The sequence below is a fragment of the Onychomys torridus genome, chromosome 5 (assembly GCF_903995425.1).
Source record: "Onychomys torridus chromosome 5, mOncTor1.1, whole genome shotgun sequence".
Taxonomy (NCBI): domain Eukaryota; kingdom Metazoa; phylum Chordata; class Mammalia; order Rodentia; family Cricetidae; genus Onychomys; species Onychomys torridus.
The window spans coordinates 22067995-22090992 of record NC_050447.1 but is presented as its reverse complement, the minus strand read 5'-3'; the positions used below and the strand labels follow the sequence as shown (position 1 = coordinate 22090992).

The window sequence follows — 22998 nt, the reverse complement described above, 5'->3', positions numbered from 1 at the left end:
TTACTATCCCGAACTCAGGCTTTCCAATGCAAAGAGCTGCCCAGAAATCTTCCCTCCCCAGGGTTTTACCCAATTTTTAGCTCAGGCCTCGAGAGGAGGAGAATCCGCTAGGTCTGGGCTCCCGCCTCCAGCCTCTCTTTACGGCACAGAACTCTCCACAACCTCTCTCCACCATGCACAACTCTCCACCCCACGGCACCACCAGACCTCCCCAGGGGAAGTCTGCTTCCCACTGAAACGCAAACTCCCCAAAAGGAACCCTTGCCCACGGCGTGCGCCCCGCGACCCCTTCTGCTCCGAGCAGCCTGGGCGAGCGTTCCTCCACACCGGGAGCCTCCCCAGGGGGTACCTGCCTCTCACCTGGGCCCAGTTAGCCGCAGTCTCCTCGGGAGGGTGACCCCAGGACCTCCTCCGGTCAAGATCCCCCAAAGGGGAACACCCTCTTCCAGGAACCGCTTCAGGCGCCTCCAGCGCGGGCCTCGGAGGAGAACGTTCCGGCTGCTTCCCAGGCTCTGCCCAGCGCCAGCCTCTCCCAGACCCCTGGCCGGAGCCGGCCGCGGCCCCAGTCCGGTCTCTCCGACCCAGGCTCTAGCGGCTGTTCCCTTCCCTCACAGACGTCCCTAGCCCGGAGGCTCCCTCCCCGGCCACGTCCCCAAGGGGCTCCCCAGAGCAGCGAGGCTGGGCTGTGGCACTGACTTTCACTAGCTCCCGGGCCCACCGGAGGGAGGGGACAGCGGCAGCGGCGCGACTCCTTTGTGACAGGTCCAAGAGAGCGGTAAAGATGGACGCGAGGACACGGCACTGCCATTACGCGCAGGGCCCACCCCCGCTTCGCACCGCCCGGGCCCTCCCTCGGTCCCCTAGGAAACGCCCCTTCCTCAGTGGCAAGCCCTCTCTCTCCGGCAGCCAATCACCGTTCAAGGGCGGAATCACGTGACCCCGCGGTTCGGCCCGCCACCCTGGAATGAACTGGCTAATCCCCTTGCCGAAGGGTGAATGGCCCAATCAGATCTCTCCATCCGGTGTTGGAGCACCGGATTTCCACGAGGCGCTCGGGGAGGGAGAGAGCTGTTGATTGGGCTATGCCGCCGGAAGCGGGGTGGAAATGTGTTGTGGCGGTGAGGTACAGGAAGCCCCGAAGGGTCAAAAGGAATACAAATGCAAAGTCTGCTCGCTTGCGTTAAGCCGTTGCCCTTTCTGTCTGTCTTTGCTATTTTTTTAAGAGCGAGTGGCCTTGGCGGCGGCGGCGGCGGCAGCGGTTTGGGTTAGGCGCCGGAGCGAGGCGAGCCTCCCGCGCTTTGGTAGGTGAGTGCGGCCCGGGTCCGCGCCGGGAGGCGAAACCAGGTCTCTTCTTGGCCGAGGCGAGGGTGAACTACGGCCGGTGTTAGGGTTAGGGCCCAGGCTTGTCTTCGGTCCGCGTCCTTGCCCGTGCCCTGTGTCCTGAGTCTCCTGGGCTGGGAGTTTGCAGTGGCCACCCTGAGCGGAGCCGCGGCAGCCCGCGGGACGGCGTGTGGGTCGCGGTGGGAGGTTCCGACCCTTTCCTGCTCGCCAGGCCTCTTGCTGCCTTCAGCACTTTTCTGCCAGCTGGAGCCATCCAGGCCTCAAGTAAGCCGCCGCCTCTGTCCCACTCGGAGCAGCTCCACGCTCCTTAGAAAACGTGGCATGTGCGAGTGAGAATCGTTGAAGCCCCGAGTGGAGTTGCGGGGTGGGAAACACATATTCAAGAGCTGGTGCTCCTAGGACGGTCCACCCACGTCGAGGGGAGAGGAGACCTATTGTTCATAGAAGTGTTTCTTAGAGGAAAACATTTGAAAATACAGATCTTGTACCTCACCTCTTAGGTAGTCTGATTGGTTTTAAGTCTAGAACCCGAAAGGCTGATACGAACCTGATGTTTAGGATTTACGGCGACTTCTTGTGTGTAAACCTGTGAGACAGGTTTCCTTGGTTAAGTTAATTGATTTATTGATGTGTCCCCAGAGAGCCATAAAATGATTTGGAGGATCTCACTATGGTGATACTGAAATCCTAGGTCCATGGAGGCTAGGGGTTTGGGAGGTGGTCAGTTGGAGACCAGCCTGGCCGACATAGCAAGACTCCGTCAGAAAACAAAGCAGGATAAACGAACAAACAAAATGGTTTGGAGGGCACTGCTTCTGAAATAATTGAAAGGAATCTGTAAAGCTCTCCTTGATAGGAGGAATTGAGTTGAAATAAAGGCAGCTTTTGTGTTTGAATTAGATCCTAAGATGAGCTGTGAATAATGCCTAAGGGTTTGGAAGTAGGACGGCCCAATTCTTTTGAAGTTGAAGTCTTAATGCCTTTAAGAGGAAATTCTGGTTTTTCGAGACAGGGTTTCTCTGTAGCTTTGGAGCCTGTCCTGGACTAGCTCTGTAGCCCAGGCTGGCCTCGAACTCACAGAGATCCGCCTGGCTCTGCCTCCCGAATGCTGGGATTAAAGGCGTGTGCCACCACTGCCCAGCTTTGTCTTCATTCTTAAATGATCACTTTCTTAAATGATCAGTGATTTTAGGAGTGTTTTGCCTTTGTTTTGTGTTTTCAGGTATAATGCTTCAAACTATGAGTTGTTTTCTTTCAGTTGTCTTAGTATATGACTTTTTTTGATTGTGTTTTTAGATGGTCATGTAGTCAGGCTGGCCTTGGGTTTGATATGTATGGAAAGATGACCTTGAGCTCCTGATTTTTTTCTGTCAAGTGTTGAAATTACAGGTGCATGCTACTACATTTGGCAGTGTTAAGTAGCCTTTTGACTTTGAAATAGGGATTTATTCTAGTCACTTATATTTGCTATATTGCTTCTTCCTGGCTCTTTCTTTACTGACTTCCATAGATGTTTTCACCCTATATCCCTGTTAGGCTGTTTTTGTTTGTTTGCCTTTTTTTTTTTTTTTTTTTTTTTGAGACAGAGTCTTGCTCTGTGGCACATGCTGGCCTAGAATTCAAGATTTCTGCCTCATCCTCCCTCCAGACTGGGTAATTTCTTCATTAATTCTCTTCTTTTCCTACACAGTTATCTTTTTTGTTTTGTTTATTTGTTTGCTTTCATTTTTTGAAATATGGTCTCCCTATTTAGTCCAGGCTGTCCTGGAACTGGCTATATAAATCAAGCTGGCCAGGAACTCATAGAGATCCATCTGCCTTTGCCTCCCCCCTGCTGGGAATAAATGAATGCAGCACTGTGACCCTCTTAAACACTGACATCTTAAATTCAGTTGTTGCCGTTTTTTAGTTCCTGAAGTTTTTGTTTTCTTTTGTCACTTTAAAGAATGTTTCATATTTTTTTGCTACTAATTTCAAGGTTTGATTTTTATTTTAAACATCGTAAGCATATTTGTGTGATCCATGTATTTAATTCCTGTGGATCTGTTTCTCTTGCTGTTTTCTTTCCTATTTCCCTTTCCTTTCAAGGTATAGTTCTTTGGGTACCAGATTAAGATGGGGAGGGAAATGATTGTCAACACAGCCTGTGAGCAGGCTTTGCCTGTTCTGTGGCCTCCTCATAGTACTCCTAGAGAGAACGTTGAGGTCAGAGAAATGCTCAGATTGAAACAAATCTACTTGAACCTTGGGTTTAATTTCTGGTTTCCACCTTCTAGATTTTGTCCAAAGTCTTTGCCATCTTTTTGGCTTTTATTTAACTATTTTGTTTACTTTTGAATGTGATGTGTTTGATATGTATGTACATATATTTGTATGTGTGTACGTGTAGATTTACACACCACATTGCATGTTGTATCAGAGGACAACTTTGGATATTGGTCTTTCTACTTTTTATTTTTATTCTAAGATTTATTTTAGATTGTGTGTGTGTGTGTGTGTGTGTGTGTGTGTGTGTGTTTATGTATGTGTATATATACCATGTGTGTACAGGTGCATGAGGAAGCCAGAAGAGGGCACCAGATCCCCTGGTTACAGCAATGGTGAGCCTGTATTGTACCTGGAACTGAACTCATGCTGTGAGAAAACAGTACACTCTCTTAACTGCTGAGCCATCTCTCCTAACCCTGACTTCCATCTTGTTTGAGACAGGGGCTCTAGTTGTTTACCACTGCCTTTATCTGGCCAGCTGGCCCACGGCTTCTGGGGATTTTTCTGTGTCTGCCTTCTGTGTCCAGGAAGGCACACTGGGATTGCGGGCCTGAACTACAGTGTCCCGTGTTTATGTGTGTTCTGGAGCTTCAAACTGAGATTTTTATGCTTGCTTGGCTACCATTTCGTCACTGAGCCATCTTTCAGCCCATAATATTATTATTAATATTATTATTATTACATTTTCAGCTGTTGAAGCATAAAAGTAGAGGACAAGTTATCCAGAGATGAAAACCTCTCACCCCTTGGTTTTCATATTGGAATTTGAAGTTTGTGATTTACAGTACTATTAAGTGAAATATGTTTCTACATAAAATGTCCCATATTTTCACTGCAGTGTCACAGCAGCTATAAGAATTAGACTTCTCTGGTGCCTTATTCTAGTTTTCTTGAAAGAGCTTAGTGCTTAAACTGGGCTTGGTGGCACACACCTTTGATCCCAGCACTTGGGAGGCAGAGGCAGGTGGATCTCTGAGTTCGAGGCCATCCTGGTCTACAGAGAGAGTTCTAGGACAGCCAGGGCTACAAGGAGAAATCCTGTCTCAAAAAACCAGAGGGGGCAGAGGGGATATTTAGTGCTTAGCTTCTAATCCGATAGCATTAACTGTGGCCTGCTTTTCCTTAAATTGCTTGTGTGCCATAGTCATTACAATATTGCATTGACTGTATGCGCCTATTTAGTATCTAGCACTGTGCCTTGAGAAGATTTGCCTTGGAAAAAAACTGTCTTGGCTGGAGAGTGGTGGGCCGTTATTTACAGGTAGGGGACTCTCTGACTTTGAAGCCACTCTGGTCTGTTGATCAAGTTCCAAGCCAGCCAATATCACTAGTGAGAATCTGTCTCAGAAAAACCAAACCAAAACATAAAACAACTTTTAAAAGCTGGCTTGGTTAGCCTTTTGCCACTAGTATTACACAGGCCAATTCCTTTTTTCCAGTTTGATTGTAGTGTTAAGGATGGGTGTGCAGAAGATGGAGTAGAATTTGGTGTGTGGGTTGGGTCTAAAGGCAACCTAGACACCAAAATAGTTTAGAAAAAAGCTCCCCTTGAACAATTCTCAGAAAGGCACCACGTTGAAGACTAATGCTGAAAAACTGTAATGCAGTTGTGTCTTCCCAGTTTGCGGGGCTGCGAGTCGGGTGAGAGGACCAAAGATACTGCTGCTTTGATTTCCCTGAATTCCTGATGAAGTCGTTGCCTTTCACTCGCTTTTCACGTTATGTAGCAAAACACAAGTCAAATGAGAATCCCACACAGTGAAGGGATTGTTTATATTCTGAGAGTTAGAGTGTGAAGTATAGAGCTGAGCACCAGTAAAGGAGCGAATATTTAAATTAGTTTCCCTTTTTCTTTTAGTGTAAAGAGATGAATTCAATGTATATAAGAAGAGATTACGACCTTGTGCTGTGGAAAGATTTTTGCTTTGTGTGTGTGTATAAATACATTAAATATTTGACATACAATTTCATGTTTCTTTGATGCCTCAAAATGTATTACAAACTGCCCTTTATAATACACAGCCCCCCACCCCCACAGGATTTCTTTGTGCAGCTTTGTGCCTTTCCTGGAACTCGCCTAGAGATCCGCCTGCCTCCCGAGTGCTGGGATTAAAGGCGTGCGCCACCACCGCCTGGCTTATAATACACATCTTAATATAGATTAAAATGCTTGTGCTGGGGCTGGAGAGATGGCTCAGCCGTTAAAGGCTAGGCTCACAACCAAAAATATAAGAAAACGCTTATGCTGTAATATTTTGATTCATTAGATCTCTTGCTACTATGGTATATTATTAATGAGCTTCAGTGTTGAAAGATTGATGTTACTTTGCCCACTGGTTGCTTTTATCTGGTAAGAAGTATTAGCAGAATTCTTTGTTAAGTAATTGTCATTCTCTAAAGAAGTTTTATAATAAGGAGAAGTTGGCTTGATCTAAATTACTATTGCTTGGTAGAAGTGTCTTCTGGCCAGAAAGTAGTCTCTGTGGAAGTTCAGTTGGACTATCTAGCAGGGCTAATTTGCTCTTAATTCCATCTTGTTTTTCTTTTAAAAAAAGAAAAATAATCTAGGTGCATGCGTGCATGCGTGTGTGTGTGTGTGTGTGTGTGTGTGTGTGTGTGTGTGTGTGTGTTTACAAGCACGTGTGCGTGCATACTTGCTTGTACCTTCATACTTGCCCATCTATGAACGTGAAGGGTGCAAGAGGGTGCTGGGTATCGTCTGTTACTCTCGTCTAATCCTTTGAGGCAGAGCCTCCCTCTGAACCTAGGACTTCGGTGGTTGCGGATTGGTTGCAAGCCAGTAAGTCTGAGCTAGCCTCGTGTCTCCACCCTGTCATAGCTTGGCTTATAGAAGTATGCCTGATTCGTGGCTTGTTACTTGAAAGATGGGACCCAAACTGTGGTGGTCCTCAGACTGCACAGCAAATGCTCTCAACTACTGAGACATCTCTCCATCTCCTTTATGTTTTGAAATACAGGAAGACTTACATATTAATAATTTTTTCCATAAAAATATTGGAAAGCAGTCAACTGATAGAAGAAAATGAGTTGGCTTATCTATGCTACCCTAACTAAAGCCTTATTACATAGAAATCTGAATCCCTGAGTGTGTTTCTACATGTAGGGTCTAATTTTAGAAGGATATAGTGGCCAGCCTGATGTAAACTTAGTCTGCATCACAAAAGTCAATTCCATAGGAAAACAAATCTCATTAACTTGTATCATGACACTCTTAAGTGGAGTAATTTTTCGGTTCTAGGATAGCAATTACTTTGTAAGTTGTGTATTTTAGAATTTGCAGACTATGCTATTTCAGATCCCACCTATTTTGTCTCACCAGCCTGGAAATGAAATACGGTCTGCAGTAGAAACACAGTAGTGCAGTGTGTAACAGTTACTCTGCCTTGAAGCATCTTTGTTTTTTGGCTGTTAAACAAATTTGTAAGCCATGGCTGTTTTTGGAGATAGAAGTCTTACTATATAACAAACCAAGTTGGCCTCACACATTTCAATCTTCTAAACTTTTAAAAGTTTAAATAAAGTAATTTTGGTTTTCTACAAAATTTGTATTGAAGAACATTGACTATTCCTTTTAAAAATAATGTTGGGCTGGGTATGTAGTTCAGCAGCTTGTAAATTGCTCTAGGTTTGATCAGCACTACAGAAAAAGAATATTTGGTTTCATAGTTGAACTTCAATTACCTTGAAAAATAAAAACTGGTTAAGTAAAGTGTGGGGTTAGTGGGTAAACGCCCCACAGAATAGCTCAGGCAGAGAGGAAAGACAGTGCAGCAGTGAAGGGTGAGGTTTTCAGCTCTCAGCTATTGCTCTACCTCTTGGCTTTTAACTCTGCAATTGGCTCTGTGTTTCATATTTAACAAGACAGTTACATCTACAGTAAAGGAACGTTGACCTTATTCAATCAGCCTCTCTCTCTCCCTCCCTCCGTTCCTCCCTCCCTCCCTCTCCCCCTTGAGTCACAGTCTTACTGGATCGCCTTCACTGTCCTAGAATTCATCATGTAGACAAGGCTAACCTGGAACTCACAGAGATCCTTCTGCCTCTGCCTCCTGAGTGCTTGCTGGCATCAAAGGTGTGCCCTACCACACCTGGTTTATTTAGTCTTCCTAAAATTGAACACAAAAGTTTCAACAAAATAAACCTCCACTGTGAATCCTCTGTGTCGTTCCTATGTTGATCTCGATAGTTAGCTCTCCATGATCCTGGGCTCTTTGTCTGCTTGTATTTCATCTTTATTTATTTTAGCAAACAAAAAGGAGAAAGTATAACTTGTGAGAATCAGCAGTCAATACCATCTAAATCCCTAAATTCTGTAGCTGAGAAGAGGGTCAGTACATTGTGGGTACGGGCCACTTCTATTCTGCAGAATAAACAATTAGTGGGCTCTGAAGAAAAAGGTCCATCTCTCAATGCAAGTTTTTAATTAAAAAAAAAACAACTTTGAATATTGCCAATTAATTGTGGAGAGAGAGGTGTGGGTGTGAGGGTGCAGATGCATTGAGTGCATGCAGATGTCAGAGGACAACTCTGGTTTTTTTCCATCTGAATGCCAAGAATCATGCTCAGGTCATCAGGCTTGCATAGCAAGCTCTCTTACCCACTAAGCCAGCTCCCTGGGGGCCCAATCCAAGTGTTTTCAGTCAGTTTCAGTGGTTCTCAACCTTCCTAATGCTGTGGCCCTTTAATACAGCTCCTCAAGTTCTGGTGATCTCCAACTATAAAATTATTTTTGTTACTACTTTGTAACTGTAATTTTGCTACTGTTAGGAATTATAATGTAAATATTTTTGGAGGTAAAATTTTGTTAAAGGGGTCATAACCCACAGGTTGAGAAACACTGAGTGAAAAAGAAAGATCGTTAGAGTTATTTTTTTGAAAGATGGTTTCAATTGTGTAACAAAGTTGTTTCAACTTTGGTTGTGTGTTTCCTGTTGCCCAAAGTTGGCTGATATTTGAACAGAATTCCTTGAGAGCCTGAAACTGCATTAAGTCCTTGACTAATGACCACTGTTGCCTAACCTAACATTGGACAGTATTTGGGAATAGTCGGCGAATTCATTTTTCCCTGCTCAGTTCTTTACCGCCTAGTGGTTGGTTTATTTAGTAAATACTTATTGTATACATGATATATGCTCCACTGATAGGCAGTGTGGGTAAAGAGCTGTTGCAACATTTAGCAGTGGTAAAGCATAGTTAATGGGTGCTATCTAGAGTTTTTAGTTATATAATAGGGATACAGGAAAGAAATATGCATCCACTACTCTACAAGGACATGGGAGGCTTAGAGGTGGGACCTTCGTTCTGAGTCTGAGCAGAGACATTCAAAGATGAAGCAAGGTAGAGGCAATAGCCTGGGCAAAGTGCGGAGAAGCGAGACAGATTGCAAGATGTGCAGCATGGCTCTGCAGTGCCATATGTGGAGGGATTATTGTAAATTAAATTAGGAAGTTGGGGGAGTGAGACAGTTGGGGATCACACAAATGAAAATGGACTTTGCTCTGATAGAGTGTTTTCCACTCCAAAGTAATTTCACCCACAAGAGGTGTTTGTGGCAATGTCATTTAGCATCTTGATTTCCATGCTGTTGTGTATGGGTTGGTGGTGATGGTAAACTGGCATTTTAAGCAGACAGTAACAGGCAGGCTTACTTTTTAGAAGGACCGTTAGATGATAATGGGAAGAATGAATTGAAGGGGGGCTAGGATAGAAAGTACCTGTGGAACACCTGTAAAGTAGTCCATGCAAGATGGAGCCCGGAAAGAGTTAGAAAGGAAGGGCCCACCTCCACAACAGGAATAGAGTAGATTAAGGAGAGGTCATTATGAGGTAAAAACAGCAGAACTAGGTGGCAGGCAGGCTATAAAGGTATAAAGAATGAGAAAGAATGTAGGTGCATGTCCAAGGCTTGAGCCTGGGAAACCATCCATCCATGTGTGTCCAGCAGTTCTCAATTCTGCTTGTACTGTTCACTTTGGTGGTTTATTATGTAGCATATTAGTTTAAATGCAAGATGGTTGACCTTTTGTGTACTTCATAAAGTCTAGTCCAGTGTTGGACAAATAGTAGAATTACCAGCTTACATGTAGAGAGAATTAGATATGTGCACATTAAGGTTACATGTGTTTTCTAACTCCTCAGTCTGATTTTCCACTTCAAGGTCATATTTGTTTATGATTGATTTCTTCCCATTCTTGAGTACACACAGTTTCTCTCACTACTGTACCATGCCCATAGTTCTTTATGGTAACGGGAAGCCTTTCAAAGCATCTTGAAATGTGCCAAACACTGTGTCAGGTGCTTTGTGTGAATTGTCTTGTTTTCTCACACAAAGACTTCATGTTGTACTGTGCTGTCTTGGTCACCTTTGGTGAGTGGGACCTGGTGATAAGGACATCAAGGCTCAGAAGAATTAAGTGACTGGCTCAGTGTCATACCAAGTTCTTACCCTGGCAGAGTCCATGGTCTTTATCATTGCCTGTGCCACTTTAATAAGAGCACAACAGAAGGTACTTGCTGATGAGTGGTCGAAATTAAGTAGGTTATATTGAAAGCTGTCTAAAATTAAGCTCGCTTGCCCTGCAGTATTATTTATTTGTATTGAAACCTAGAACTTGTGATCTGCCTGCTCCAGCCTCCCTAGCGCTGGGATTGCAGGTGTGAGCCATCACATCCGACCAACATGGTTGTAACTATTGACTGTGAAAGAAGATTGTGAGCCTTGAACTAGCTGAACATATTTGGAGAAATTTTATGAATATTCTACAGAATATACAGAATTTGCTACTCATTCATCATTACTTTTTAAATGTGTGTCTGTGTACACACACTCATATGTGGAGTCGAGAGGACTGCTTTCAGGAGTCCATTTTTCCTTCCACTGTGTGGATTCTGGGAATTGAACTCAGGTTATCAGGCTTGGCAGCAGCAGACAAGTTTACTCTCTGAGGCATTAGGCTGGCCTGGTTTTTGAGGTTTTCTCATATATGTTAGGCCAGCCTAGAACTTTGGATCCTCCTGTATCTACCTCAAGTGCCAGGATTATAGTTATACATGTGCCATCAGGCCAGGCAAGTTCACTGCTGTGAAAGACGTTTCTGTCCATCTTGTAGGATTAAAATACTGGATGTTTGCCTTGGAAAAGTAGCAAGTTAAGAGGAGAGTAGGAGTTATCTTCGTATAATTGAAACATTGTCCTATTGGAAAAGATTCATCTCAGTGGACTAAATTTGTATGTGAAATTCATAGAATAGAGATTTCAGAGCAAGAGCTGTAAGGTTGAGAGGTAGTTGGCTGCCTGGAAAGGGTGTACAGTGGCCCATCTTGAGGGTCTGAAATAGGAATTGTTGCTTCTCTCTTTGTTGTGTGATGGATTCTGATGCCAGGTAGAGAGAGAGGCTGTTAGGACCTGTCCTGTTGGGAGTTATTCACTAGGAAATAGGAGTAGGGGAGGGAAGCAGACAGCTAGCTAATACAGGGTGGGAAGGGAGAGCTACAGCAAACGGTAGGAATGGGGAAGCAGGGGGAAGTGAGTTTCCACCAGCACCTGCATAGTGCACATTCTCTGCTGGGAACATTTTGTAAACTGTTGGCTCCAGTTTCCTAAGAAATTGCTCCAAAGAGCTTGAGGGATTTTTGCAAAGTCACAGAGATAGGGTTGTCCTGCTTTTTTCTAAGCATCTGGCTGGAGGCATTCAGTGCTGCCACATCAGGAAAGGTCCATTGTGGGCCAGATGGGGGTAAAAGCTGCTCCCGGCTGACTTAGTTTTCTTTCTAGGAATTTTCACAATTCTCCTTTTTTTTTTTTTTTTTTTTTTTACATCGAACTACACCTCCACAGTAGGATTCAAGCTAAGATGATTTCTCTTGTTCTTCTGAATGTTTGGGTTTATTGCCCAGATTCTGTTGTTTATCTTTACTAAACAAAAACATTCGATATAGAAAAATAGCTAAAATTGACATGCCCTTCTTTCTCATGTGTCTCTCTCTGCGCTGAAGAATGAACCTAGAGTCCAGTACACTGAGCTACATTCCCAGCTGGTGGTTTGAATGGGAATGGTTTCCAGAGGCTCATATATTTGAATGTTTGGTCCCCAGTAGGTAGAACCGTTTGGGAAAGATTAGGAGGTGTGTCACTGGGGGTGAACTTTGAGGTTTTAAAAGCCCCTCTCCATTCCTAGGTAGCTCTCCTTCTGCCTTGTGCTGTGGATCAAGATGCAAGGTCTCTAGCTACTGCCTTAGCACAGTGCCTGCCTGCCTGTTACCATGCTCCCTGCCCCGATGTTCATGGGCTCTAACCCTCAGGAGCCCTGTACCCCAAATCACAACCTTCTTCTACCAGCTGCCTTGATCATAGTGTTTTCCACAGCAATAGAATAGTAAGACACCAGCCCTTAGCTTTTGAAACAAGGCCTCACTGTGTAGTAGATATCACCTCTAGCCCATCTTTCTGCCCTACCTCTGTCTGAGTGCTGACATTACAGGTATTGGTCACCATGTCCAGCCATGTCTTTGTTTAAGGTGATGAAGTAGGTAAGAATATGATTTTTTTTTTTTTTTTTGAGACAGGATGTCATTTTATAACTCAGGCTGGCCTTAACTTGCTGTGTATTTCTTAAACTCAGGATCCTCCTGCCTCAGTCTTCTTGAGTGTTGGGATTACAGTCATATGCCACCACATCTAGCTGAGGGTATGAAAATTAGATGTCAGACTTGCATTTGATTCTCAACTCTACCATGCTACGTGGATGCTTTGAACAGTGACTGAACTCGGGCTTCAGCTTCATCTATAGAGTATCTCTCATAGGCTCTGGGTTAATGCACATCAGAAATATATAACACATGGTAAAAGCTTCAAAAGTGTTATTATTTTATGTGTATGGTTGTTTTGTGTACATATATGTCTGTGTCCCACATATATGCCAAAGAAGCCACAAAAAGATGTCAGATCCTCTGGGCCTAATATTACAGACAGTTGTAAACCAAAATGTAGAGACTGGGAATCGAACCCTGAACCTCTGGAAGAGCAGTCAGTGCTCTTAATCACTGAGTCCTCTCTTTAGCCCCAGACTTTTTAGTTATTTTATTTATTTTTATTATTATTATTATTTTTTTTATTATTATTATTTTGAGACAGGGTTTCTCTGTGTAGCTTGGTGCCTTTCCTGGAACTCGCTTGGTAGCCCAAGTTGGCCTCGAACTCACAGAGATCCACCTGCCTCTGCCTCCCGAGTGCTGGGATTAAAGGCAAGCACCACTACCACCGCCCAGCAAGACTTATTTTCTAATGATATTATTTGGGTTGTCAAAGGTCATCTTGGAATAGACATTGAGTTGAGTTTGTGTCTCTAGTAATGCTGTAGATAAAACATGTCAGAGTAGATGATTAATTCCATAATTCTTCAGAAAAAAAGAAAAAAAGCCGGCAACCCAAGGCTTGCGCATGCTAGGCTAGTGCTATCCACTGAGCTATATCCCCAGCTCCGGAATGTTGACTTTGAGAAGGAAATAGACTTTCCTATCTGTATTTCCTTCTCCCGGCTTCTCTGAAGGGTTCAGGAAAGAATGAGTGGAAAGGAGGTTTAATATCTTCCACATCAGCATTTGCTTAAAGGGCTTGGGTTGCAGGAGCGAAAAAGATCTCCAGTTGCCCATTTGGTGGCGCACGCCTTTAATCCCAGCACTCTGGAGGCAGAGGCAGGTGGATCTCTGAGTTTGAGGCCAGCCTGGTCTACAGAGCGAGTTCCAGGACAGCCTGAGCTACACGGAGAAACCTTATCTTGAAAAAGAGAAAAGAAAGCAAGGCCTGAAGTCAGAGTCCTGGTGGCACAGATGTGGCCCCTGCCACCGGGAGGAAGGGCAGGACAGACAGCAGCAGCTGGTTAATAGCAGAGAGTGCTGAGCTGAAGGTCGGGCCAGCTGGCTCCTGTGGTCTCACTCCTGTGTTTTGTGTACCTAGGTCTGTCACCTCCCTCCCTGCTGTGCACACTGGACTGGACTCCCTGGGATTCTCCATTAGAATCTGCTTTGGAAGCAAGAACAGGTAAATCAAGAGTGTCATGCTCTTGAATAGTTGCTGAAAGAAGGTGCAGTGGCAGATGCCACCGCTAGAGAGCAGGAGACAGCTGAGAACAAGTGGCGGCCAGAGGCCCAGTTGTCTAGAGTGGCAGGACAGAGATACCTTCAGTGTGACATACTGTGGAACACCGTGTCAGAAGAGTGATTCCAGAACCTCTCACTGACTGGAAAACATGTTTACTGATGAGCCAGGATAGCCTCCACCTGGAAGGCTCCACTTGGCACATGAGGTGCTGGGGATTGAGCCCAGGGCCTCCTGCATGATAGGCAAGCACCCTACCAACTGAGCTACATCCCCAGCCCTTCTTTTCAGAATTTGAATTGTAGTTCTTCAAAAAGTTGTAGATTTTTTTTTTCTTTCCTGTAGACTAGTCCAATATGGATGGAGGGGATGATGGTAACCTTGTCATCAAAAAGAGGTTTGTGTCCGAGGCGGAACTAGATGAGAGGCGCAAACGGAGGCAAGAAGAGTGGGAGAAAGTTCGAAAACCCGAAGACCCACAAGGTACATAGACACTCAGTTATCAACATTTTCCTAATGATTTCTTTGTCTGTTTGTATGTGCGTTGGTGTTGTACCTGCATGTACATCTCTTTGAAGGTGTCAGATTTCCTGAAACTGGAGTTACAGCTGTGAGCTGCCATGTGAGTGCTAGGAATTGAACCCGGGTCCTCTGGAAAAACAGCCAGTGCTCTTAACTACTGAACTAACTCTCTAGCCCCTCATTTAACTCTTTAATCCTAGGAAAATCCTGCCAAGAAGGTGCTAATTGTCCTTGCTACAGTTTAAGGACTGAGCTCACGGGGTGCGGTCGCCTATCTGAAGGCTCCATAGTAGAACCAGAGTACTCCATATTTGCCTCTTCTTTCCACCACAGTGTCTTCCAGGAGATTCTGCTCATCTCATCCATTGTTACAGGGGGAGGCACAGTTTGAACTGAGGTTTGGACTGGCTGCTCATCCAGTTAGCAATGTGACATTAATAGTTGCCTTTGAAAACCACCTGCCCCTTTCTGACTGAGATACGAAGGGAAAGTAGAGACTTGATGCTCTTTTTGATATTTTCACCCTCAACCATATAGAGACGTAACTATTTATCCAACTCTTTGTGATTCCAAAGTAATATAAAACAACCTCAATTCAGTGTCTGCTTTATCTCATCTTCTTTTCAGAATGTCCAGAGGAGGCTTATGACCCCCGGTCTCTGTATGAGCGGCTACAGGAACAGAAAGACAGGAAGCAGCAGGAGTATGAGGAGCAGTTCAAATTCAGTAAGCCTCGGGAAGTCACCTGTGAGAGACTCACTGGCCTGGGATGTACTTTGGCCTCATGAAACTGTCTTCATTACTAGCAATAGAATTATCTTAATTGTCCAGCCTCCAGAAGCTAGTCCGGTGGAAGAAAGACCTTCTAAGCCTCATTGGACATTTTTACTTAGAGCTTAAGATACCATTTGAATTCTGTGCTAATATCTGGTAATGGGAGAAATGCTTTGACTTTATGCTATTTATAAAAAAGCCATGGTGCTTAACAATTCTTTCTTTTAATTGCCTGAAGAATCTGCTGCTTATTTCAAAAGGAGAAAGGCTAGCAGTGTGGCTCAGTGGGTACAAGTGCAGGCTGACACTGTGTGTTGATCCCTGGATCCCACAGTTGAAGGAGAGAATTGACTCCCAAGGGCTGTCCCCTGGCCTTCATGGATGTGCCATGGCACGTGTGACACACACCAAGACTACATGTTCCTCTTAGTCTTCTCAATATCCCTTGTTCAATTGTTTCTTCAGAAAACATGGTAAGAGGTTTGGATGAAGATGAGACCAACTTTCTTGATGAGGTTTCTCGGCAGCAGGAACTGATAGAGAAGCAGCGGCGAGAAGAAGAACTGGAGGAGCTGAAGGAATACAGAATATCCTTTGTACTTGGAGGGAGCAACTCGCTTTTCTCCCGGACAGACAGTGGCCTTGTACCTAGTCCCTCCAGTGTGTCCGCTCTGATGTCCCTGTAACTCTGAATGACCAATGGCCTGGGACCGTGGCCTGTGTGCATGTGCATGTCTGTTGTAATCCAAGTCCATGTTTGCCAGGATTACCAGGTACACATTCTCATAGTCTGCAGCAGGATGTTCTTGCCTTGTAGGGTTAGACTTAGACGGATGGGTAGTGTAGTCAAACTCACTGGGGAGGAATTGGCTCCTGAGATTTAAAAGGGCATGTGTGTGCACAGTACATGCCTGCTAAAGTCAAAGACGATTACCTCCAGTGTCCTGCTCTTTCACTTCCTGCTTTATTCCCTTGAGATAGGACCTTGCACTGAACCTGAGTCCTGCTGCTCTACCTAAGCTGGCTGGCCAGTAAACACCTAGGTCTGCCTGTCTGCACCAGGTCTGGATTTGACACAAGTGCTGGGGATTTGAACTTGGGTCCTCTTCGTGCTTGCCAGACTGTGGTTTTACTCATTATGCCATCTCCACAGATCTAAAAAGGCATGTTTAGAAATATTCCTCTTTCTCTTGTTTTTAGCAAGAGTAGACAGTCCTCCCATACCCTGAGAACTGTTCCTGCAGCAGGCTCAGGGAACAATGAGGTCATTTTACTTTGACTTGATATTGCCTGTGGGAAGCTCTACTTGTCTTAACTTTTCCTTCTTTTCCTGAGATGGTCTCACTGTATAAGACTAGGTTGGCCTCAAATTTGTGATCCTTCTGTGCCTTGAGTGCTGGAATTACAGAGGTATACCACATGCCTTTGAATGACTTAACATGCACCTCCAAATGTAACTTAGCTGATGAAGAGCTCTCAGTTCATGCCACGGTAGAGTCTTTTCCTGATCTTCCTGGTCTCCTCTACTCTGCCTCAACCAAAACGACTTAACTGGCTTAGAACTCCCTTTGTAGACCAGGCCAGCCTTGAACTCACAGAGATCTGTCTTGAGTGCTGGGACTAAAGACATGCACCACCATGCCTGGCTTGTATCAGCCTTCTTTAATCAAACTCTACAAGACTCTACACGACTTGGAGTAGATGACCTGCCCCTTGTTCTGTAGCCACTCTTCATGTCCACTGTACTCTGGCCTCTGGCCTTTAGGTTCCCATCTCATCAAATGGATTCCATTTCCAGGCCTCAAATTCATGGTCTTCAACCTGACATGTTCTTCCCTTGGATTTCCCAAGGCTAGCATTTCATGTCTTAGGTCTCAGATCTGCACTCCTTTCCCTAAGCACCTGTGTGGTTGCAGCTCTGGATTGCCATCCGTAATCCCATTTGGGGATTAGAGTGGCATCCAGGGACTTATACATTCTGAGCACATGTTCTACTACTGAGCTATACCCCAAGCCCCATAATTTTGTTTTAAATAGGGGAAATTTTCATTGGTTTGCTTTGGCACAATTTATCTCTTTACTGATGGAATGTAAACTAAGTTCTGTAATGACCAGAATGACTAATTTTCCCAGTGCCAGGGTTGTAGTAAATTCTCAGTAAATACATAAATAAATGAGTGAATAACCCATAGGAACCCCCTAACCTTCCCTCCTTTAAGGAAGCTTACTTGGATATTTTAGGCATGTAAGTTGAGTAAACTCACTGTTCTGTTTGAATAGGCTTTATCTGTGAATTGATGGTAGGACAGTGTCACTATGTATCCCTGGCTGGCTTGGAATTCACTATGTAGACCAGGCTGGCTTCTAACATACAGAGATCCATCTCCTCTGCTTCCCCAATGCTTAAAGGTGTGTGCCACTATGCCCAGCTTGATGGTAGGCATATATATCTTTTCTTTTTTTTTTTGTTTTTTTTTGTTTTTGTTTTTCAAGACAGTAGTTTTGGAGGCTGCCCTGGAACTCGCTTTGTAGACCAGGCTGGCCTTGAACTCACAGAGATCCACCTGCCTCTGCCTCCCGAGTGCTGGGATTACAGGCGTGTGCCACCACCGCCCGGCTAGGCTTTTATATTTTTGCTAGCTAGTGTTTTCCTGCAGAGAGTGGACAGTAGGTCCATTGAAGAGTTACGTGGGAGGAAATGTGGGCAGATGCTCTGGGACTTAATGTCAGTCAGAACTGAGAGTATAAGTACTGGATTGCCAGTCTTGGTTGTATTAGTGGCATTGGGGGTACAGTCTGAGGCTGAGAGTTGATGCAAAGTTAACCCTCAGTTTCAACTGTAGATTTAAGATTAACTCTTCTGAACCCCCACCTTTTCCCTGAGGAGTCCAGAATACTATTATGAGCTGACACATTTGTGGAGATAGGCAGATCTTTCTGTGTCATGTTTCAGACACCAGGCTTTTCTCTTCTAAGAAAATACATTACATTTTCCACATAAATTGTTTTGTTTTAGGTTGGCAGACTAGCAGATAAATGTCCATCAGAGATTCTAGAGGGTTGTGCTATGAATGTAAAATGCCCTTCTGTTTTCAACTTAAAGGAAGGAAAGACCCAGAAACTTTCTGCCTGGTGACACAGAAGTAGAGAATTGGGAAGACTTTGGGGTGTTGGCTTTAGTTGGGAACTGGGAAAGTTCTGATATGATGTCTTGCAAAACTGAAGAAAAGCAGGCCCTTTACCTGAAGATATATAATACTGATTCCAAACACCCAAGTAGCCAGATACGTAGAGACAGGACTGGTGGGGTTGTATATTTATTTATGAGTACTCTAGATCAGATGTTGACTCCTGGCTTTGCTCTAACGTGTATTTTATAACAGAATACTTGTGAACACAAGTGATCTATGATTTGTGTCATGTGAACAGTAGTGCTTCAGTTGATCCCACTCAAGATTATGCTAGTAGTTAGCAAAATTATGCATATTCAAAATTGTATAATTAAAAATGCCTTATCTAGAGGGTGGTGAGATGGCTCAGTTGTTGTAATTACAAATGCCTTATCTGGAGGTGGTGAGGTGGCTCAGTTGCTGACTTGCTCTGGCAGGACCCAAGTTCAGTTCACAGCTCCGTGTGATAGCTCACAATCATCTATTTCCAGTCCCAGGGATCGGACGCCCTCTTGTGGCCTCCACAGATGCTGCATACCTGTGGTACACAGACATATAGGCTGACAAACACACATACATATTAAATAAAAATAAACTTTTAAAAAAAGCCTTACCTGGGCCTGGGAAAGTGGCTCAGTGGGTGGTGTACTAGGTGTTCTCTGTACAGGCATGAAGGCTTGAGTTCTACTCCCCAACACCCATGTTTAAAAAAAAAAATTATGGTTGCCTTGGGAGAATGAGACCAGAGAATCCCTGGACTTGCTGGCCAGACAATCTGGCTGAAACTAGCTTTGGAATGAAACAGCATTCAGTGAGAGACCCTATCTCAAAGGAATAAGGTGGAAAATGATAGAGGAAAGATACCTGATGTTCTTTCCTATGATCTACCCCCAACACACACAGAGTGTCTCATCTAATAGCCTGAAAAATTTGGGATGTGTTTGTTTGAAAGGGAGAAAGGTTTATGAAGAAAAATATCCTGGGCTTTGAATGTGAATAAAAAAACATGACTGCCCTCTCTCTGTGAAGGTTGGATCTTCTCTTTAACTTCTAAGAACACTTGTTAGTTGAAGGATGGAGCATGCATGTGGGGTGGGTCAAAGGCAGCTGTGGGAGTCGCTGCCCTCCTTCCACCGTGTAGATCCCAGGGATCAAACTTGGGCTGTCAGGCACGGCAGCGGGTACCTTTACCTGCCGAGCCATCTCGATGGCCAGAGAAAGCTCTGCTTTAAAAAAATGAAAAATAAGTGGGTCAGTGGTGCTCTGCATCTTTAATCCCAGCACTCAGGAGGCAGAGGCAGGCGGATCTCTGAGTTCGAGGCCAGCCTGGTCTACAGAGTGAGTTCCAGGACAGTCAGGGCTACATAGAGAAACCCTGTCTCACAAAACCAAAAAAAGAAAAGTTAATTTTTTAAAAAATCTGTGTCTAGTTATTATAAATACATGTATGTTTTGATGTGCTTATTTTTTTTCCACATTTTAGCCCTTAATATTTTGTTCTCCCTCTGTCCCTCCCTCCCTCCCTTCCTTTCTTCCTTCCTTCCTTTCTTTTTTTTTTTTATTTGGTTTTTTGAGACAGGATTTCTCTGTGTAGTTTTGGTGCCTGTCCTGAGTCTCGCTCTGTAGACCAGGCTGCCCTCAAACTCACAGAGATCCGCCTGGCTCTGCCCCCCAAGTGCTGGGATTAAAGGCGTGTGCCACCACCGCCTGGCTTCTCTCTTTCTTTTTATAGCTTCTGTGCCTTAATGACAGAATTATAGAACCACAAGATGCTAATGATTTTGACAATTTTTCCTAGGAAAATTGTTTGTTTCCTAAAAATGAGAAGTTATAAAAGTGAACATTTAGGGCTGACAAGATGGGCTTAGTGGTTAAAGCCTGATGGCCTGAGTTTGATTCCTGAGATCCATATGGTAGAGAGAACTGACTCCTGAAAGTTATCTTTTGACCTCCATCCATACACTTGCCTGGAAATGTGCATTGTGTGTGGGGAGGGGTAAGGGGTGGGGTGCGTGTGCACACACCTAAGCATAATTTTAAGAAAATGAAGGTTGAGGGCTAGCAAGATGGCTTAGTTGGTAAAGACATTTGCCACCTAGCCTGATGACCTATGTCTGGTACCTGGTTCTCTCCATTTTTCAAAGGCTGCTGCTTAGATTTCTTGGGCACTAGATGTCACTGTTGTCCAGTAAGGCACTACTGCATCCTAACAGCTTGTACTTGTCAGAGTCTTTACCTGCTCAGTAAGTCGTGAAGGGGAGCACAGAACGGAAGGAGCATGGTGCCAGTGGAGAGGCAGACAGACCTTGTGAGCTGGCAGTGGACATGATGGGACAAGAGTTCTGCGCAGGGCGTTTTTCCCTTTTTGTGGTCTGAGGAATGAACCCAGGACCTTACAGATGCTAGGCAATCTCTTCACCACTAAACAACATTCCCAGCCTTTTGTCTGCTTCTTAGTGTGAGGCAGGATCTTTCTAACTCACCCAGGCTGGCTTGATTAGTCTGTAACCTGGGGTAGAGCTTAACTCTGAGATCCTCCTGCCTTACCCTCTCAAATAGCTGCCTGCCCCCCTCCCTGTGCGCACACGTGCGTGCACAAGGACAGCTATTCTCCCTTCTACCATGTGACTCCAGGGATTGAACTCAAACTTGTGCCAAGTGCCTTTACTCCCTGAGTCATCTTGCCAGCCACAAAACAGAGATCTTAAGGCATATAAAGGAAATTGAAAATTATATATGACTTCCTTAGAAGTAAGACTCACCTCCCAAGGGTGAAAGTGAGTTCTGCAGACTATCTCATGACTGTCGCTGACATTCATTTGTGAACTGTGAGGACCAGCTTGTCCTGCTGGTGCAGCGCCTCAGAGTACTTCCAGTAAGAAGATTTTAAATGAGATGTCTGCAGACATAACACAAGAGCATAAGCAGGGCTGGGCACATTCAGGAGTTTGAGGTAGGAGGTTACTTAATGAAACAAATCTCGAAAGCAAATCCTGAGGTTGTCCCGGCCTCCACATGCACACAAGTGACCCAGACATGCCCGCATTCGCACACACGTGCACAAAAACCCAGGACCTGCTGGTTAGGCCTATATCTCAACAACTTGGGAAGTCAAGGCAAGAGGGTCTCGTTAAGTTCTGCCAAGGGGCTTGTGGGTCATATTTGTTGTCCTCTGGATTTACCTTTGCTTTGTAGTATTTCTTCCTTTGCTGAATCTGACCCTTAACCTGTAACTCACAGTAATCTCAACAAGGTTGGAATTTCTGCAGAAAATAAGGAAGTAGAGAAGAAGCTGGTTGTGAAACCCGTGGAAACCAAGAACAAGTTCTCTCAGGCAAAGCTGTTGGCAGGAGCTGTGAAGCATAAGAGGTCAGCCAGTGTGCACACGTGCAAATCTCCCTCTGACCACACACTCTGAAATGCCACTTGTAATGGTGCCCAATACAAATGGTTATTCATCATGTTGCTATGACAATGTTGTCAGTGTGCTTGCCTTTCTCTCCCCTGCCAGATCTGTGTCCCTGTAGCCTTTGACCCTAGACTGACTGGATCACTCACTCATATAGCTGACTTATAGCTCTTCTTCACTGAGCACCTGCTGCGTGTCAGATTTCCTCTAATGAGCTCACAAATTCGTCTCCCCAGTAAACAGAGCATCATTTATTATGGCCCCTGTTTTACAGACGGAAAGACAACTTGGCTGATGAAGAGCTTCTGTCCAAGGTCATATAGTCATAAAGCAGGAGTTCAGTGTTTGAGTTTTTGTGTCTCTAGGCAGAGGAGGCAGCAGTGCTTCAGGATTGTTGTTGGTGAGCGGTGACAGCATGGAGGAGGAAGTTGGAGATGGGGTAGGGCACCAGGGCTCTCGCAGGCAGGCCAGGGAGGAAATGGAGAGAAGAGCTGCCACAAAGGCACTGGGAGAACATGGCAGCTGTGCCAGGGCTACAGACCTGGCTCCAGCGCCTGGTGACTGATGCAGGATAGAAGCAGTACCATAGACTCTGATAAGTTCTTTGTCATGTTTGCTCTTCCCTTTTCAAATCCTGAAATGGCACCAGAGTGATTGAATCAGCTTGACCAGCCAGACCGTGGGCGAAATGATGTTAAGTGCAGTCTATTAGGAAAATCAATATGGTGTATTGGCAACCAGCCACATGTTTTGAATAGAGTGTATTGATGCAGTCTTGCGGTTTGGCACAACATCTATCTGCTGCAGATGTTCCTAGGAACACTGAGCACATGTAAAAATGTCATCGTGGTACAGCAGCACGCGGGGAGGATCTGTGGTCTGAGAAGGAACCTTAAAAACGCATGGATCTTTTAACCCCTGTGTAAGCTTCTCAAAATTCAGTGGCTCTCGGGAATAAGACCTGGGCCAGTCTGATGAGCTCTCCAGGTGGGCACTTAACTCTTGGGTGTTCTTGCTGTTGCCAAGTGGGTATTTCAACTGTCTCCCTTGATTAGTCTTTATATCATATTCAGGAAGGGTTCTGTTAGCTTATTTGTTGATCTGTATAGAGGCTCTCTTGGGTTTTCAGAGTACATCATTTAATGTTGCTTCTGTAGCAAGGTGACACATTAACCTCTTGGGGCAGGAGTTTCTGCCCCCCCCCCCCCCCAGTTTCTTCAAAATAACCTGAGAGTTTGTCAGTGCTGTGGACTCTGGGCTTCACTGATAGAGTAGATTTGAAGTGTGGGGGCCTTCGTTGTTGAAGTTGCATGGACGGTTCGGACCCCTGTGAAAATCTGGAAGCCCCAGGGTGTGTATGGAGCATCCAAACCCAACAACCTGTTTCATATCTTTGC

At 44.8% G+C, this 22998-nt stretch overlaps 2 protein-coding genes and 1 non-coding gene across 5 annotated transcripts in view; 1 reads left to right on the top strand and 2 right to left on the bottom strand.

Annotated features, from left to right (window-relative positions):
- The window catches only part of Rspry1 (ring finger and SPRY domain containing 1), a 51415-nt gene extending 50567 nt beyond the window's left edge, over nucleotides 1-848 (bottom strand). The window contains exon 1 of the mRNA XM_036188161.1: nucleotides 361-848. The gene's annotated coding sequence lies outside the window, so the exon portion shown is untranslated. The remainder of the gene's footprint in view (nucleotides 1-360) is intronic.
- A 233-nt stretch (nucleotides 849-1081) lies between these two features.
- Psme3ip1 (proteasome activator subunit 3 interacting protein 1) overlaps nucleotides 1082-22998 on the top strand; it is a 31109-nt gene continuing 9192 nt past the window's right edge. Inside the window, exons 1-6 of one of the 3 annotated variants that reach the window (XM_036188780.1) lie at nucleotides 1082-1301; nucleotides 13586-13669; nucleotides 14072-14209; nucleotides 14876-14974; nucleotides 15488-15609; nucleotides 21431-21561. In XM_036188780.1, coding sequence (XP_036044673.1) covers nucleotides 14083-14209; nucleotides 14876-14974; nucleotides 15488-15609; nucleotides 21431-21561 — 479 coding nt within the window. In that variant the 5' untranslated portion in view covers nucleotides 1082-1301; nucleotides 13586-13669; nucleotides 14072-14082. Of the gene's footprint in view, nucleotides 1306-1386; nucleotides 1606-13585; nucleotides 13670-14071; nucleotides 14210-14875; nucleotides 14975-15487; nucleotides 15610-21430; nucleotides 21562-22998 lie in introns of those variants that run through there. The other 2 variants (XM_036188779.1, XM_036188781.1) reach the window with 2 other exon arrangements.
- Nucleotides 13930-14003, bottom strand: Trnad-auc. Its single transcript has one exon. It is a non-coding gene; the product is annotated as a tRNA-Asp (tRNA).